The 19,885-nt window shown below is 38.1% G+C and overlaps 1 protein-coding gene across 3 annotated transcripts in view; it reads right to left on the bottom strand.

The window, feature by feature from the left end:
- Nucleotides 1-10,091, bottom strand: part of TSGA10 (testis specific 10) — a 50,670-nt gene extending 40,579 nt beyond the window's left edge. For 2 of the 3 annotated variants that reach the window (XM_087938462.1, XM_026707539.2), the window contains exons 1-4: nt 9,740-10,074; nt 6,876-6,995; nt 4,280-4,495; nt 3,135-3,200 (exon numbers count right to left, since the gene is read on the bottom strand). In XM_087938462.1, the coding sequence (XP_087794588.1) occupies nt 3,135-3,200; nt 4,280-4,495; nt 6,876-6,995; nt 9,740-9,796 (459 nt within the window). In that variant the 5' untranslated portion in view covers nt 9,797-10,074. Of the gene's footprint in view, nt 1-3,134; nt 3,201-4,279; nt 4,496-6,875; nt 6,996-9,739 lie in introns of all 3 variants that reach the window. The other variant, XM_026707537.2, reaches the window with a different exon arrangement.
- Between the last annotated feature and the right edge of the window lie 9,794 nt (nt 10,092-19,885).

A 19,885-nucleotide genomic window follows, 5' to 3' on the forward strand; every position in this document is an offset into this window, starting at 1 on the left:
CCACCAAGAGGAAGGCCCAGCATGATTTCTAGGCATGAGGTGAAATTAAGCCCCACCCCCAAAATTTAGGCCTATTTAAACCATGCATTTCCCCGCCATTTCTCATACCGTTTCTTAGAACTACACGAGGTGAAGAGAAATGGGGGGAAGGGCGAGGGGGTGGGGAGAAAACTTGCCTTTAGGAGTGCCCTGCAGGTAGCCTAGGCTAGAATACCCCGATAGCCAATAGAAGCTCCCCAAAGGCAGAGTCCCCAGCCGCTTCAGGGCGTGGCATGGCTGCCCATGTCCCCTTGCCTTTAGGCAGTCTCTTTCGGGCGATGGAAGCTCCCCAAGTGCAGTCACCAGCCACTTCGATCGGGCGGGAGAAGTGGCCTCGGGGCGAACGCAGTGGCTGGTGACTGCACTTGGGCAGCTTCCATCACCCGAAAGAGACTGCCTAATGGCGAGGGGACATGGGCAGCCACGCCTCGCCCTGAAGCAGCTGGGGACTCTGCCTTCGGGAAGCTTTCGTTGGCTGACAGAAGTGGCCTTGCGGTGAGGGGAGTGTGTGTGTGTACTTGCCCCGAGGCCGCTTCTACCGGCCAATTGAAGTGGCTGGTGACCGCACTTGGGGAGCTTCTATCGCCCAAAAGAGACTGCCTAACGGCGAGGGGACATGGGCAGCCATGCTACGCCCCGAAGCAACTGGGGACTCTGCCTTCGGGAAGCTTTCATTGGCCAATAGAAGCGGCTTCGCGGCGAGGTACGTGCATATGGGCCGCTCTAGGTGGGGGAGGAAATTAAGTCACCCCCCCAAAAGACAGCCTAGCCGTTTTTTCAGGGGTCAAAAAAACCTAAGGCCCAGCCTTATTTTGTGAGAAACATGGTATAATTTTTAATCTGCAATAGGTCTGCATTTTCTTTTGGTATAAGTATAATGTTTGTTTCCATCCAGGATTTTGGTATCTTAGCTTCTAACAGACTTCATTATAAACTTCCAGCAGTAATGGACCCAGAGTATCTTGTAATTGTTTATAAAATTCCACAGATAAGCCATCTGGTCTGGTGTTTTATTCTTCTTCTGTCTCTTAATTGCTTCTGTTAATTCAAACATTGTTATCCTTTCATTTAATGGAGATCTTATTTCTTCTGGGATTTTAGGCAACCTTGCCTCTTCTAGGTATCATTTTGTTTTGTCCTTTGATATTTCCTCTTGGTCATATAAGTTTTCATAGTAATTCTGAATTATTACTTTGTTGTTCTTGTTGTTTTGATGCTGTACTGTACCTTTCTCGTCTATCAAATTTGTATCTGTTTTTTAAAATTTAAATGCAACCATCTTCCTGGTTTATTAGCATTTTCAAAGAAGTTTTGTTTTATACTCCTATTTTCTGTGCCAATTCTTTTTCGAGTAAACTCAATTTGTGTTTTATTATTTCCATTTGATTTTTGAGATTCTTTTCTTACGGCTTTTTCTGTAATTCCAGTTTATTATACCCTCCCTCCAGTGTTTTTGGATGTTTCTTTTCCTTATTTTTCCTTCCTGTATAAGCTATAGCTAATCCTCAAAAGTATGCCTTAGCTGTATCTACGTTTTGTACTTAGGTCTCTTCTTTTCTATTTTCTTTGAAGAAGAATGTCATTTCTTTTTCTGTTATCTGTATAATTCTTTGTCTTTTAGTAGAGATTGATTCAACATTTATTTCACTTTCTCCTTGTATCCTTTCCATTTGATCCTAACTGGGTTATGGTCTGCCCATATATTCTATTCTATTTCTATTTCTTCTACATTGCTACTTAATTCTGATGATATCCAAGCTGTATCTATTCTTGACCAAGATTGATATCTATTCGAATAGTATGTATATTGGTTTTTCTTAGGATTTCTTTCTCTCCATATTTCTTGAATGCTCATTTCATCCATCAATTTAAAGAAAGTCTTTGGTAAAATTTTCCATGCCTTTTTGTTTGTTTTACTGCTTCTATAGTCCAGTTTTATGTTTGTAATTGCATTAAAGTCTCCTATTACGCAAATATTTTCGTAGTCTAATTCTGCAATTTTCTCATGAAGTTTCCCATAAAATTCTTCTTGCAGGAATTGAATAGACGAGGGATAAACTTAACAAGGTGGCCGTATGTACAAATACAAACTAGATATCAAAAAGATGCTAAAATATATGGTTTTCATAAAGAACCAACAGAACTGGATCAAATTTTAACAGGACCTGAGGAGAAACTAATTAAAAAATTCTATAATTATTTATTGAGTATTAGAATGGAAGAAAAGCAAGTAAAGGAAACCATGATAGTGTGGGTTAAAAACTTTGGGCACTCTATAGAATTGGATAAAGAGCAAAAGTTGTGGGGCAGAAACTATAAACTAACAATGTCCACTGCATATAAAGAAAATTTATACAAAATGTTTTATAGATGGCACTTCTCTCCAGTAAGATTAGCCAGGATGTTATGGCTACTCTTCAAAAAGACCTTGACTATGTGTCAGAATGGTCGAACAAGTGGCAACTTCAAATCTCAACAAACAAATGCTCTGTCTTACATATTGGCAAGAAAAATAAAAAATAAAATACAAGCTGGACAGACAAGATCTTGTAGACAACTCTCACTCTGTCAAGGACCTTGGAGTTCTTATCTCTGATGATCTAAGTGCTAGAGCCCACCCATTCTACACAAGGCTACCCTTAAAGTTCACCAAGAAACTTCAGTGATCCAGAATCAGAAATAATTTTAAATGCTTTTAACAGATGACAATTTCTATTGGCACTAAAGTCCCTGATACACCAATATAAAGTCTGGCTTGATTTTAAACCAAAAAGATTGATCATCCTGATTTTAGATCTTTGCCCCTATTTTTATTGTATTCAGTACTATGGTGTTTTTCTTGTATTTTATCTGGTCTTTTAGCATTTCTACTGTTATATCATATTTATAGTTTACATCTATATGTTCATGAGGTAATTTAATTCTCTTTAATTAGTTATTGTGGAGTTTGTGCTTATGAGTCCATAATATTCATAGGTATACATAGTATCCTAAACTTTTTTAATGAAACAATTTAAAAGTCAAGTAAAATAAGTATCCATTTTAAAATACCTGAAATAATATATATTAGCAAAGGAAAGATATGAAAAACTTACAGATTTAAGAACGCTGACCGTATGTTCCAATTTTTTAATAGTATTTTGTTGGCATTTAATCTGAGACTAGAAAGAAAACATTTAAGTATTTACATGACAATAATGCATTTCAATTATTCCATAAGATAAGCTGAAATAGCAACATGAGATGTGAAATACCAGAGATGTAGCAAAGATAGAAATAATGGACTCATTTCCCTCATCCTGCAGAAATTATATATTTACACACCTTTCACTGAAAAACAATCACTCCATGTAAAACTATGCATGATCTTAAATCATGAATACAATAATCTTACAGTATAATTAGAACAATACAGATACTCTCTGTTTATGAGAGCACTTAGGACCAGGATTGACATGTCTAAATGATGTAGTAATAACATACATCATGCAATCCCATCACTTAGCAATGGCAATCCCAGTTGCTGTTGTAACCCAGGAAAAGGTGGGAATCAGGTAAGGAGTATGGCGGGAGTAGGAGATACCACAAACATGTAATGCTGAATGGGAATGGATTAATGTGATCTACAACCAGATTGGTGGAGGAGGTTGAGGGTAGGTCATCAGAGGCCATGGGAGTGCCAGAAAGGAGTGTAGGCAAGTGTGATGACGGCATATGTGCTGGTGAGGGGCACAGATAAATGCTGGGGAATGTAGGTGGGGCAGTGGACAGGCAGATATAGAGTAAAAAAAAAAATTGGAATCTTGCATTCTGTATAGAACTCCTCAGGAGAAAATGTGGCAGGAACAACTTAATGGAGCGATTTGCAATCTTCCCTGCTGGCTTCCCATTGATTTTGCTTGTGGAAAGCTGGCAGGGAAGTCTGCAAATGGGGTTCATGTGATGTGACTTGTTGCGACACTATAATTGTGAACTAGGCAGTTGAGTGCCTTGCTCGTGATTACACAGGAGCACTTCTAAGTTCTACAGGGGGAACTTTGAGAACCTGTTATAACATGATTTTTTCAGCATTGACATAACTTTGAATGGTCACTGAATGAATGGATATGTCGAAGATTACCTGTAATGTTCTGTTTATTGCATTTTTTCTTCCAGTTTCTCCACTTGTTAAAACTAACAATGTAACACGTACTATAATTGCACAGCATGTATAAAACATTTCATGTAATAAATCAAGTACCTTGGCTTCTGAAAGTTCCTGGCCAGCACTATCAAGTACAAACTCTCTTTCTTTTTCCAGTTGTTCAGCTATCTTATCTACATGAGCAAGTTCTTTACAAAGGTATTCATTCTCACTGGTCAAACTGTCCACTTGGGTTGTTACTTTCTCTTTACTATTAAGTATTTTCTTAACATGCTTCTCCAAATCAAGATTTTTTGTTTTTAGATGTTCAATCTGGTGAGACAAACACATTTTTTATATTTCTTTTATCACAGAAACAAATGTATTAATATATTGGATAAAGTAAGACTTTGCACATGCCATTATTTCCACTTATTAATGTCTATAAAGCATTTTGAGTCATCCATCAACTATGGGGTTATTTTGATTGCTGCTGAATACAAAACACTGAAAACAGGGAAGGAAAGGCATGAACAAATCTGTGTTCCCTCAAACCAATCAACCACAGAAGATACAAAATACAATTTGGCTACTAGCTTACCCTCTTGCTAAAACAAAACTCTCCTTAGCCCCTCCAAATACAAAGAAGAAAAAATACCTCACTTTGGCAAACAACTAAGTTGCTGATATAAGAGAATCCTGCCTGGCTATCAAGGTATCATTTTTTCCTATACATTCTCAATTAAAACTACACTGATGGAATTACACTACAATTTTGCTGTTTGCATCGGGACATGGGGAGAGAACAAAATACTTACTTAAACCCAAAGCCTGGAAGTTGATAAAGTAAGAAGAGTTCAGTTCATGCTGTATACATAGGCTAGAAAACCAATTCAGGTCATTTTCTACTGGTACTTGTGAAATAACCTAGACTAAATTACATTCTCTAATTTTGTTCCCTGTAAAAAACCCTAAGCAAGCTTTCAGTGTAGGAAATGTGAGGTGAGATGAGATAGGTTGAATAACACTCCATTTTCAAATCCACATAGAACTAGTATCATAAATAGCTATTTAAGCTAAACCATAAAGTGGGAAATGTGGGAAAAGCTTCACGATATTGATTTATGGGATAACAAAAATGCCACATATAGCCCTAAGTAAAAAAAATGAGTTTTCAGAATTGGGCTATGGTCAGAATTAAATTTTCTGAAGTTAGACACCAATGTATTACACTAGGTTAATGGGTAAATTAATTGAAATGTTCAAAGATATATTTTAACGAACAGAGTTTACTTCCATTTGTATTCTGGAACTCAAAATTTAGACCAAACTATCTGATCTCCATAGCTTGTTCTCTACTTTGTTCTGAAAGGAATAGATGAGATTATTTATAATATGAATACAATTCACATTTATCTAGTGATAGAATGGTTTTAATCCTCTAGATTAAGGCTCAATATCATTGATTTTTTTTGTTATGTCTCTTGTCACATTCTGAATCTCTACTGGACACCTCAGAGGTCTCAGCAGTAAGCAGTTTTTATTTTGGGATAACGTGGGTCATCTGTCATTTATGAAGTGGCAAAGACAAACAGACTAAAAGTAGCAAAACTAGGTTTAGTGTTAAGATTTGAAAAAATTATCTAAGTAATAAATTCTTGCCAACATTGTATACTAAACTATTTAGAAAACCTACTTTGGAGAGATACTGAAGGTTCAAGCTAGTGGATCCTGCACCTGTGGGAAAAACACTATGATGATGAGTGTTGGTTTAAGCTACATTTAATTTCTATGTTAAAAAGCAGGGTCACCTAAATTAATTAGCACAAAATAAAGGAACATGAAAATTTATCCTGCATAATAAGCAGGAAGTATTTAAATTCTACCAAATTTTCTCCCAGAAAACCATTTGATTTACACTGATTTTTCTCCAAGAACTTCAAAACTATGTTTTATTATTAACAAGTTCAGTTATGCTATAAGATGCATGGTAACTATAGTTATAAATGTGGACTCTAAATGAGAATATAGTTTTTAAATTCTGCCCTACTAAATGTATACCAAATTTGATATCTTCTTTCCAGAACTAAAATAGTTGAACATAGGCTTCTACTCAGATGACATACTAAACTCTCTAGTAACCGCAGGATATCTGAAAATTATCTGTGGCCTAGTGAAGACATCACATTAAGAGAGGTACTAATACTGTTAGGCTTAAGAACACTCAGAACACAATAAATGATATATCATCTAACAATAATATAAATTCCTGTTGTAGCTATTATTCCATTTGCATATAGGCAATCTTGTAATCAACAACCTAATCAGGTTTGACACTTACTTTCTTAGTGATAAGTACAATCTTTATCTTTTCCTAAATAAACTTATCAACCTTGTTTTGCCATGAGGTCTGAATTCAGACTGACAAGAGCTAAACAGTCTTGATACATCTAGGCGGTTAGCTTCTCTCTATAGTATCCATAAGTAAGTGAGCTGACTCTTCTGGAGACACACAGTAAGAGACCATTAGTATAAGAGGTACTAAGTCATAATGATAAAATGTCATCACTGATCCTAGGCCATGATCTTGTCCCTTTGTCTCTATGGAGAATATAAACCATTTTCTCACATTACAGTAATCTAATTAAATGATATCAGTAGGCATTTATTCCATATATGGTCATTACAAAGTAGTATAAATATAAAACAACACCTCTAATTGCAGTTCCTGGATTATTTTATCTTTGCTTTTAAAGTAGTCTTCAGATTTTGAAGTTCTGTCACTTTCAGTAAATGGACCTCTTAATGCAAGCTCTTCTCTTGTTGTAATTCTCTATAAAACAATTAAAAATAATTTCATTCTAAATTTGCGATATGTATTGCTATGTTTAGCTAAAAGATGCAAGCTTTGTATTACTGCCAGATGAAAATACATTTAGCCTAATTTATTAAACTTTACTTGAAAATAAAATTGACGGGGTTCAATAGGCACTGTATTAAATGGATTCAGAAATTTTTGAAAAAAAAACATGCTTAAGTACTACTTATTTTGTACCATACTGAAGGGAGGATTCAAATGGGAGAGTTTGTCAACATTTTTATTAGTAATTCAGTAACAGTCATTAGCTTTTTTTCAACTTGGTTATAGAATTGTAGGAATGTAGTTCAGCATATCTGGAAGGAACAATACCGTGGAAGACTGACAAAGATCATGATAAACCTTTAAGTTTGGGGACATATGTGGAATCTTGAGAAAAAGTTACTGTTTTAAGCCAGACAAAATGCTACTAGTTTGTCAGAAAGCATTATGTAAATGAGGCAAGTTACAAAATAATAAGAAAAATGTAATTTCGGAGAGAACATTCTATAAGGTGGGCAGAGAAGGTATATCTTCTGGGACCCCTCAAATGTAATGGGGCAGCTGATGTAACTGGGAAGAGGTGTTCCCTCATGGTCATATGCCATAAAGGGATTTAAAGGTTAAAAGCAGCACATTGAACTGGACTAAAAAACAAACTTTATTTATTTAATTATATATGCTGCCGAGTTTTCAGAATGAGATGGGCAGCATATAAATTTAATAAATACACTGGCAACCAATATAGCTCTCAGAACAGAGATATAACATCTGCTGTTTTAGGAATGCACATAACGGCCCACACTTCTGCATTCTGTAGCAGTGAAGCTTCAGGATACTCTTCAAGGGAAGCCCCATGTAGTGCATTGCAGTAGTCCAATCTGGAGGTGACTAGAGCATGAGTAATTGTAAGCAAGGTCTACCCAAAATTATTCAGAATGGGTTTAGCATAAATGCAAATATGGTATATGAAAAAATCATTTGACTGGCATTTATTCCAATACATGCACTTAATATTGCACTGTATAAGAGGACAATTATTCTGTGATATTTCTTTAAAAGTGGTTAAATAATAGAACTATTAAATGTGAATTAAAAACTCAAGACTAGTATAAAAAATAAAATATAAATTAATCATCAATAATAGCAAATTTTACATTTAAAAAGAAATATCAGGATTATTTGTGAGAGGCTGCCTGAAAATTAGCTAGCAGCTGGGCTGATGGTGCCTTGTCCCTTTAAGACCTTTCCCTAGCCAGTCCAGCTTCTCAGCAACAAGCAGAAAAGCAGGTAGGTGTTGTGGTGGTGTAATTGGTGCATTGGAGTTGTTCTGGGAGTGAGACAGGAGGTGATTTCTGTTACTTTGTGGAAATAATAAAGCAACTGATAGCCTAGGGCTAATAGATAGAAATACCATTCTCTGGTAGTAGGTCTCACAAATTGTAGTAGGCTATTACTAATAGTTAAGAGTACTAGTAGACTTGGTGAAGTGTGTAAGTAGGAACTGTAAGTACTACCCAGTATGTGCTTGTGTTACCTAAAAGCCAAGGGTGCTTGCGTTAGTTTTGGGAGCCCACTAACTTTGGGTTTTGATTCTTTTTTTAAAAAAAAAATCTGTGATAGCATTTCAATCCAAATGCAATCCAAAGCCCTTCTGTGCTTATTTAAAATTAATTTCCATGGAACTAAATTATCAAACAGCAGAACAATCCAGTCAACCACTAAAAGACTAAGTCACATGATATTTTGGTTATCCAATTCCTCCCCTACTTTCTAAAAATGTCAAAGGAAACCAAGACATGGAGGTAACACAATGACAGCTGTTTCAATGTACTGGGGACAAGTGAATTGGATACATGGGAAAACTTATCTTCCTAGGAAGTTTTTTTTTAACAATAATAACAGAAATGAACTATACAAGGAAATGTAATTTATAACTACTTATGAGGACTCTCAGAAGGAAATATTAACATGCTTTAAAATAATGAATCTAACAGTGACCCAAGTGGGCTGGTCATGTATTCTACTTTTGTTGTTTGTTGCTTGTGTTGTCAGCAGCTCAGAATCACCATAGTGAAATGGGTGGCTGTATGTATCAAAAAGTTGAGATATTTCCCACATATGCCAAGGATATTTTTTTAAAAACAGGTTTATCCCTTCCAAATTAATTGCTGTTTTAAAAGTGCATGTGTTTTTGGCTACATCACTAGGATTTGGAATCTATCATGGATTTATCAAACATGGAAGCGGATAAAAAAATGATACCACAATAGAAGGAAAAATCTATACCTGAACTGTAACCATGGATTATTGATAGTTTTTTAAAAAAATATAAAAGAACAATGAAGAATTCAGACAACATGGCCAAATTGGGAGAATTGTTCTGTTTGAAACATGAAATTCTAGCCTTTCATTTTTTTCTAAAACATATAATTGTTTGCATCTATACATTTTCTTCTGAGGACCACCTTACACATACTGTACATAAACTTCTAAAGACAATAAATGTGTTTATTTGTAACTTTCCTCTTGGAAGTTAACAGAAACTGGGAATGATGACCACATCACCCCTCAACCTTCATAAAAATTACCTGAAACCCCCATTTCAGAAGAGTTGTTTCTCGACTCCCTCTCACCCTGTGCAATTAACCCCAAAGTTGCTAAATACCTCTGCCAGAAGGCTGCCTTCCTTATCCTTATACCCTACGGACTCTCTGTACCTTTGCGAGAATTTCTGCTTTTTTCCTCCTCTGCCCAGGGACTTTCCTAGAGGTCATGACGGCAGCTAAATTGTGAGCGCCAGAAAGCGTACTGCCTGCCTTTTCTCATGCCTTCCCGGGTTCCTCAACTCCCTTCTCGGCTTTACCCGCTACCTCGCCTCCTTTTCCCTCTCAAGCCAGACAGGCCAATGAGCAACCAGACCGATACTCCGCGCCCACCCGCCCCGCAACTGTTCGGCAAGGGCACCCAACTAGTTCTCCTCCCCTCCAGGCAGGCAGGCAGGCAGGCACAAGCGGCCTCGGCCCCCACGGGGCTTCTGCTAGGGACGCCGCCTGCTTCCCCGGACGCGCTGCCCCCTACCGGTTTGCCACAATAATGTCTCCTCTCGACTCCTCGGCGTCGCCTGGTAACCCACCCCACCCCCGCCCCTTGCGCTTCCGATACCTGTTACACTCAAGCCGGCCGAGTAATGCTCCGCTTTTGACCTCACCCCGCCCCTTTCATGGGCGCACGCGCGGCGCGCTTCCGCCGCTTCAACCGCCGTTCGTGCTTTAAACACCTCGCGACGACTTCGGGAACGGGCGAGCGATCCCCAAAATTCCATTGAGCGCCCAGTCGGGGGTGCGCATTCCTTGGTCAACTGTTAAGAGCCTTGGACGGGTGGAAGGTCCTGGCGGCGGAGACCAGTTATTATAATTTGTATTATTGTCATATACACAACAATGTGCAGAACAGGTGCCAGCTCTTTAGTTAGGCTTGGACTTCATGCGCATCGAGTTATTCCCAAGAACCTAGGATGTATTTATTTATGGATTATTACGAAATTATCAAGGACCGTGATGGTCATTTGAAGGTATACTGAGTGCTACTACTAGGGAAAGAGAACACTAAGAACGACTAATGAGAATGACTAGAATGGCTAAAGGCGGGCGAACCTACCCAATACTACTCCTATTTTCCCTACAACAGCAACGTGAGGTAGGTTGGTATGAGAAAGGAGGAGAGTGGCCCAAAGACCATTTGCAAAAGTACACACACACAAAGGGTAAGGGGTAAAAATGTTGTACACACCTGCCTAAAAACCAAAGGCTGTTGAAATGGAAGTATCCATCCTTGGGACAGGAATGACCTGCTAATACTGAGCAATTGTAACTCACACAGGCCACATTTGGGTAGAGAAGACATTTACTTCCATTTGCTAGAAAATATGGAGTGCTTCTTTGAATTAGAGGATTCTCCATAACAGTTTGTTGAAGAGAAGAATGGGAGAGAACTATGCCCAGGTGTAAGTCTTAGAGGGAATTTGTAACCTGGAGATTGTCTGGCAAACCACCAGCCAATAGAAATCAACCTAGAAGAAACAATCTGGTTGGGGACTGGGCTACTGGCATCAATCCCTTCAAATATAAAATGGAAATGAGAGAGGAGCAGCATTTGCTATTGAAGTTCCAGGGTGCTTATCACAGGTTTGTTAAGAATACTTACAGGTGAAAAGAGGGTGGGATGGGGGTAATTAGATACCATTTATGTAACAATTTGAGGGGGTTGTTTTTCCTACAAGTATGGAAATTTGAAATAATATCCATTTGGTAATCCTAATAGGGTTTCCAGGCATGTCTTAATTGCAGTTTTGTTGCCTTAAACTGGGATAATGTGTTTATGTTTGTATGGGTCATTAGACACTAACTTTCTAATTGTAACTTGCATCTTTCCCTATCATATATTTCATCTTTATTTTAGTGTCCTAGGAAGCCCATTCAAATAATGCCTTTTGATGGTTAACAATGTGCCATGACAAAAACACCCAGACTCCTTAATTTGTGTTCTATATTAAGTTATACATTGATTTTGTGTTAAAATACTATTATTAAATATTTTATATGATAAATGTGTAATTATATGAAATTATACATTTTTACATGGTAAAATTCAATGAGTGGAATCCCTGAATAGCTTGCTATGTGCATTGATCAACATTTAGCAACTTCTGTTTATGTAATATAGATAATTCAATGTTTACTTCTTAATTAAGCCATGGTTTCTGAGCTGATTTATATCTGTACATATGTTTAAACATAAAAGGCACCAGTAAATTTGCCATGCATGTAAACTTATGCCTTTTCATGTTCTCCAACTATAGATAACCAAAGGTGAAATTAGACATTTTAGTTTGTTGATAATGTATTAATTATCATACAGTTATTCTGAAGCAGAATCTTCCAATTCCTTTGTGATTGTGCTAGGAAAGACAAGTCTACAAACCCAAGACTTGTTCTGATATTGGTAAACCATAATTTGACTTGTTAGGAGAAGAACATTTTCCAGTTCACTAATCTCAGTAAGCAAGTCGGAAAAGAATTTCTACTATTGGTATAGTGTGATATGTTTAAAAAAAGTTAATATACCATAATGCATAAATATTCTCAGAAAAAAAAATATGCCAATGATACTTAGAGGAGAATTAATGTGTTTTTATTTTAAAAGAAAAGAGAGATTTTTTTCTATTGCCAAATTATTAATTGGAATGAAATATTTTGGCATTCTTTTAATTCTGATACATTTTTTTCCTATATAGGGTTTATATAACAGTCTTACTGAAAAACTTCATTGATTTTGAATTTGAGGATAATTTGGATTAGTTTTAGCAGTTTCACTGTAACTACATAATGGGAAAGTGTTGCAGTAAAACGAACACTCCGATATCTATAATAAAGAATGATGCAGGTACTGGAACTTCAAACGAACATTTATGTCAACACACGGAGGAAATCAAGCTTGTACCTATAACTGACTTTTTCCAAATTACAGGGAGAAAGCTACTAGATGGGATACAAAATAATGAAAGCATTAATTCAGAAGATTGTTGTAACAATGTTACGGGTTCTCAGACCATAGTTAAAAAAGTAATCGCTTGGCAATAACTCATGTTTATTGATATTTATAAAAAATGGTTCTGAACTTTATAATAATCTAATTGTAAATTAGAAAAAAACCAATTTATAGCAATTCACTAGTTTCAGTATTCATTTTATGTTTAATGATTTTCTTAAATATCTTTGTTAAAATAAAATCTTTATATTTTACCATTTATTTATTAATAATTGCAATTAATGCCTTCTATATGGATAGGATTTCTTCATGATGTTGCTTGAGAATATTCTGTGTTGCAATATGTCATAAACACTAGAAATACTTCTGATTGAATATACTGTATGATTCTAGATCTGTCCATTATTTTGCAAAAGGTACCACCAACAGCAGTAATTTAACAATATAATTTTAATTGCTGTCTCTCCTTCTTGATGCTAGAGGGAAGAAATTAATAGGAATTGTAGAACTTAGATCAAATCTTGAGGGTTTTTTCATATTCTGTTTCTTAGACGTATCTATTTTATGCCCATCATTATGTTAGAAGTGTTACCATACCATAATTGCAGATTCCTTAAACCATGCACACACAGAATTTAAGAATAATAGCATGGAAGGGATCCTGGAGGTCTTCTAGTCCAATCCCCTGCTCAAACAGGACCTACCATTTCAGACAAATGGCTGCCCAATCTCTTCTTAAAAACCTCCTCTGATGGACCACCCACAACTTCTGACAGCAAGCCAAAGCACCAGAAAGCAAGACAATGGATGGAGAGGCCAACCTAGAACTAAGGAGTAATTTCCTGACAGTGAGAACATTAACCAGAGGAATAGCTTGCTGTGGAGGTTTTTAAGAAGAGATTGGACAGTCATTGGTCTGAAATGTAGGGTCCCTTGTTTGAGCAGGGAGTTGGACTACACAGGAGTGTCAAACTTGCGAACCGTGGGCTGGATCACATGCATCACATGCTGACCATGACCCTGCCCAGTATAGCGAAGGGGGAAAAAGTCCCAATATGTCATGTGCTGACGCAATGACAATGCAAGTTTGACACCCCTGGACTAGAAGATCTCCAAGATAAAGAAGACCCACTCTTCTTTGTGGCAGCCCCTCAAATATTGGATCACTGCTATCCTGTCACCCCTAGTCCTTTTCACTAGACATACCCAATTCCTGAAACCATTCTTCATATGTTTTAGTCTCTAGCCCTTCAATCGTATTTGTTGCTATTTTCTGCACTTTTTCCAGAATCTCAACTTCTTTTTTATATTGTCACTTGGATGCAAATTTGGTCTTAACAAGGCATTATAAAGCAGTACAAACACTTCATGTAATCTTGATTCTATCCCTTTAGTAATACAGCCTAGGATTGCATTGGCTGTTTTTGCAGCTGCAGCACATGCAGGTTCATATGTAAATAAATAATAGTCCACTAAGACTCCAAGATCCACAATTTACTACTCACAATTTACAATTTACTACTCACAATTTACTACTGTTGGGCCATGTTTCACCTATTCTGTATCTGTACATTTGTTTTTTCTTGCCAAAGTGTAAAACCTTTTCTCCATTGAATTTCATTTTGTGATATAGGGCCCAGAGTTCAAATATGCGAGATCCTTCTGGATCTCTATCTTCTGGGGTGTTGGCTGTTCCCGCCAGCTTTGTTTCGTTTGGTGGTGATGCTGTGTACTTCATTTGTTTGGCATAATCTGTTTTTGACATGTTGGCTTCTGGTTATAACTTTGCTTGCTTCTAGCTGTTTGCAGATCTGTTGCTTTTCCAGGATATTCCCACCCATTCAGCTCATGCTGATTGGTCTGTAGCTTCCTGGATCTGTTTTTTCCACTTTTTTGAAGATGGGAACCACATCAGCTCTTTTCTAGTCCTCTGGTAATTCCCCGGTGCTGTTCTGACCCAAACCTTGTTCCAAAGAAACAAACATGAAACAGAGGTAACAGCAAAACCTTTTAATGGTTTTTTACTAATTCTGTTTCTTCAGAGTTAAAAGGCTGTTTCAAACTAATTATCTCTGATAAGAACGAACCTTGCCAAGGTTGGGCAAGGCTTCTAAGAATACTAAATAAAGTTACTAAGAAATGTTTCAAACACAAAGAGTCTCCAAACACAAACTAAGAGAGTCTGAACATCCACAAGGCTTGAGTGCAAAATCTTCTTTGCTTCCTGCAAAGAACTCCGGTTTCTCAGCTGGCTTTTATCTCTTAAGGGAGGGGCCATTACCTTGCAGCCTTACTTCCGAGTTGCCCATGCTGGTGCAGCTACTCTTTCCTTTGAGCAGCCCTGCGCGCACGCATACTTGGCACAGGCTCCTCGGGGACCTCTTCATCACTGCTGCCAGCCTCCACAATCTCCGAAGGCAGCATTCCACTCCCTGATGGTCCTGGCCCCATCCTTGCATCACACGCAGGCCCCTCACCTGAGTCCTCGCTCTCCGAGACCTCAGCTGTCCACACCAGCTGCTGGCGAACCATAACAGGTGCTCCAGGATCTTTGAAAGAAATGGCTCAATGGTTTCAAGATCATGTCTGCCAGCACCTTTTTGTCTTCAGTTTATTAGAGAATTCTTTGTGCAGTGGTGGGCCGCAAAAAAATTGACAACCGGTTCTCTGCCCTAATGACTGGATGGGTGGGTGTGACTGGATGGGCATGGCTGGGGGGGTTCATGTGACTGCGCATAGCCAATTCTATGTCACTTGTGTGGATGGTACCTGTATGGGACAGGCAGGGTTGGGGAGGGAGGGAATCCAGAGGTCTCCAGTGGGAGGGGAACGGGAGGAAAGAAAGATCCAACCTGTTTGTGTGTGTGTGTGTGTGTGTGTGTGTGTGTGTGTGTGTGTGTGTGTGTGTGTGCTCCCTCCCTCCCTGCTTAAGGCAGGCTTAGAATGTCCATTAGGCCCGGCATGCTTCAGACACCCCTTGGTCACTCCTTTGCCTAGCTCAGTATCCCTCCCCAGTCTAGCTTGACACAGGCAGCAGCGCAGCTTACATTGCCCTTTCCAAGCCCGCTCTCAGTGAGGCTGGGTGCCGGTGAGGGCTGGCTTTTTGCCTAGCTTTGTCCAACCAGAGGAAAACAGACGGGGGCTTGGGGAGGAAGCCTGTGTCAAGCTAGACTGGGAAAGTTGGCTGCGAGAGGAAGAGAAGTGACCTTGGACTCAGATGCTTCCGGGGCCCCTCATTCCAGAAGCATCAACCTTGCACTCTCCCCTCTCTGCTAGCCCCTTCTTTGCATGGGATAACCCAGCAGCAGGAGATGGAAAAAGGGGCAGTGGTGGCCACTAGCATTCAGGGGAGAGTGCTACACAGAAATGGGAGCACACAGAAACACTGCTCCCTTCTCCCTCTCTATCTCTGTTGCTGGGCAATCCCATGTGAAAAAGGGAGCTAGCTGAGAGAAGAGTGCAAGGTTGCTGCTCCTGGGACAAAGGGACCCGCGTCACATCTGGGTCTAGTGCACCCAGATTCTCTTCCTCTTGCAGCCAGCTTTTTGGGGCCATTTTCAGATTGTTTTTTGAGCAGTTTTTGGCCCTGAAAATGGCCAACTTTTTGGCCATTTTCAGGTCATTTTTCACCTGAAAAACAGCCAAAAATGACCTGAAAAACAGGTGGGAGTGGGGCCAGCCGGTGGTCCAATTTGCTGGGTCTCTGAGCTGCGCAAAATTGAAACAAGCAGTTCAGGCGAACCAGTCCAAACCAGCAGCAGTCCACCTCTGTCTTTGTGCAACCATGCTGTTTTTTTAAAATTGGGTTTATTTTTATTTTTCCAGTCATTGGGTTTTTATAATATTTTTTAGAGTTTTCCAAGCTTCTTGAGTTGTTCTCCTGTTTAAGATTGACATCCTTGGAATCCTTCCCAAGCTCTAAATTTATGAAAAATCGGTCTAAATGTTATTATTTTTAAATGCAGATGGTCAAATTTAGTAGGTATTTATTCAGTCCTCCAACCTAACATAGATGTCATCAACTTGTTTCAGACTGATGATTATATGACTTTTAATATCTCAGAATTAATAATTGAATGTTGTCCCTTTTTAATTTACTTTCACAATACTCCACAAAAAATCACTGCTTTCACCTTTCTGATGTTTGTCGTCATAGAAATATCCTTCCTATTCTATCATCTTTTCTAAAATCGAAATTGCTTATTTGTTTGAATTATTTTTTCAACATCTTCCATCTGACTTGTCAGACTTCTAGTTTTATTGATCTTACTGTAATTTCTTTGTCATGAGCTGCCCAGATTTGTTGGGAATGGAGCTGCATACAAGTTTAATTTTATTGTTATTTAATTGTAATTATTTATGAGTCCAATATACTGTACTAAGCATTTTGATTGCTATTACCTTTCTCTCGATATTTTATGTAATCCAGAGTTTACTTTCTATGTAGCTTTGCAAATTCGTCTTCTGCTTTATTTTCTGCTAACAAAGTGGTGTCATTCCATATCTGCTAACAAAGTGGACTATCTCAGTTTTGACTCGCTTTGTATTTATTGTAATTCTATCCACTGCAATCCAAGTACTGAGATATATAAAAGTTTATATTAAAATTTTTAAACATAAAAATAAATCAGTAGAAAATATTTTGATTCCAGCTCTATTTTCAGTTCTTTTAGTGGTTCCTTGTTCACTGTTCAGTTCCCCAGAATGGAGTTCTGGACACCTGTTAGCTTTAACATGTTCCATTCTGGCATGTCAATACAAGAAAAGTAAATCTCATATTTTGGTATCTCCATTATACTGTACATCTTTATGTTAGCTAACCAACGCCATGTGCTGTATCTCTGCCTTTCTTGAAATCTGCAGGGTCATTTGGCTTTTATATTTCCATGGGTGTATTCATTGAAAAATTGTGAGCAAGACATATATTATCCTGTACTCCATTGCTTCAAATATATTGACCATTTAGGGTATAAGTGATTCTTGAGTGATATGTGAAATGATAGTGTTCCAATGTCTAAGGAGCTACCACAAAGAAGAAGAGGTCAACTTATTTTCCAAAGCACCTAAATACAGGATAAGAAGCAACTGATGGAAACCAATCAAGCAGAGAAGCAACTTAGAACTAAGGAGATATTTTCTGATCAGAGGATTTAGTGAAACAACTTGCCTCCATAAGTTGTGGGTGCTCCAACACTGGAGGTTTTAGAGATTGGAATGCATCTGTCTGAAATAGTATGTACTAGGGTTTCCTGCTTGAGCAGGGGATTAAACTAGATAGATCTCCCAAGATCCCTTCCAACTCTTGTTATTCTGCATTTCAAATCCTGCTGATGCCAATGCAGCTACAACTCTTAAGCAGTTTTTCCAGGGAGTATGGCGAATGGAGCTTACATTCAAAATACATTTAACCATACAGTAAAAACATATATTAGAGCTATTTTAATGTAGTGGATAAGTCATGAAGCTAGACTGGAATCTAGTCCTGCCTTGGGCTGGATATTTTTTTTTCAGCCCTAGGAAAGAGACAGTGGCAAACCATTTCTGGGGGGGAAAAACCTTGCCAAGAAAACTGCAAGGGCTTGTCCAGACTGTCACCAAGAATTGAACGATTAAAAGGGGAGTGGGGGCATACCTACATTTTTAACTGAGTAAACCCCACTACACATTGCTGTATTTACTTATTTATTTATTTTATTTGGCTTGTCAATTGCTTACAAGATAATAGGTATAAGTAAAAACATAGTTATGAATACATGGATACATATAAGAAAAATAAAAAAATAAACAATAGGACAGGGACAGTAGGTACGTTGGTGCGCTTATGCACACCCCCTGCAGACTTCTTAGGGGTGAGGTCAATAGTAGACTGTCTAAGGTTAAAGTTTTTGGGGTTTGGGGAAGAAACCAGAGAGTCAGGTAGAATATTCCAGACACTGACCACTCTGTTGCTGAAGTCGTATTTCCTGCAATCAAGTTTGGTGCGATTAACCTTGAATTTGTATCTATTGTTTGCTCTTGTGTTGTTATGGTTGAAGCTGAAGTATTCATTGACAGGACATTGCAGTGTATGATTTTATATACTATACTTAGATTGGACCAAAGGCGGCGTAGTTCTTGGTTTTCTAGGTCTAGAATTTCAAGTCTGGTGGCATAAGATATTCTGCAACGAGTAGAGGAATGGAGAACTCTTCTTATGAAATATTTCTGGACTTTCTCAACTGTGTTAATATCAGATACATAATGTGGGTTCCAGACTGATGAGCTATATTCAAGTATTGGTCTAGCAAATGTTTTGTATGCTCTAGTTAGTAGTGTAATATTACCAGAGAAAAAGCTACGTAAGATGAGGTTAACAACTTTTAATGCCTTTTTGGCTATGTAGATCATCTGAGATGAGTACTCCAAGATCCTTGACAGAGTTTGGATCATCAACAAGGTCTTGACTATTCAGCCTGTATTTTATTTTTTGATTTTTTTAGCCAATATGTAAGACAGCATTTATTTGTTGAGATTTGAAGTTGCCATTTGTTTGACCATTCTGATACATAATCGAGGTTTTTTTGAAGGGTAGCAGTATTGTCTGTGGTGTTGAATAGCTTTATATCGTCAGCGAAGAGAACGCAGTTGCTCTTAATATGACAACAGAGGTCATTTATGTAGAGTATGAAGAGAGTTGGTCCTAGAACACTGCCTTGGGGGACACCACTGTTGACAGGTACAGAATTTGATAGGACGCTCCCAATTTTGACCATTTGTTTTCTGTTTGACAGGAATGCTTCTATCCAGTTATGCAGGTGTCCAGAGATACTGTAAGATTTTAGTTTTAGGAGTAGTTTGTCGTGTACCACTGAATCAAAGACTTTACAGAAGTCTATGTAGATTGCGTCTATTGCTTTGCCCTGATCGAGTTGTGTAGTCCATATGTTTTTGCAGTGTAAGAGTTGCAGATTGCAGGATAGTTTTTTTCTGAAACCAAATTGTTTATTAGAGTAGGTTGTTTGTTTCTAAGTGGAGGATAATGGATTGGTTAATAATTGATTCCATGACTTTAGAGGTAATGCAGCATAAAGAGATTGGTATGTAATTTTCAACTAGGCTGGGGCCTTTTTGAAGATAGGGATGACCGTGGCTTGTGACCATAGCTTTGGCAAGAAGCTGGTCCTGAAAGATCTTTCAAAAGATTATGCTTAGAGGTTCGGCTATGGCAGTGGATAGCTTTTTTAAGAGGTAGACACATATTCCGTCCGGTCCAATAGAGAGATGGTTTTAGATTGTGTAGTGCTTTTCAACATTGTCTACTGTAAAATCGATATGTA

The sequence above is a fragment of the Pseudonaja textilis genome, chromosome 8 (genome assembly GCF_049901715.1).
Source record: "Pseudonaja textilis isolate UNSWEBS1 chromosome 8, rPseTex1.2, whole genome shotgun sequence".
In the NCBI taxonomy this organism is placed as follows: domain Eukaryota; kingdom Metazoa; phylum Chordata; class Lepidosauria; order Squamata; family Elapidae; genus Pseudonaja; species Pseudonaja textilis.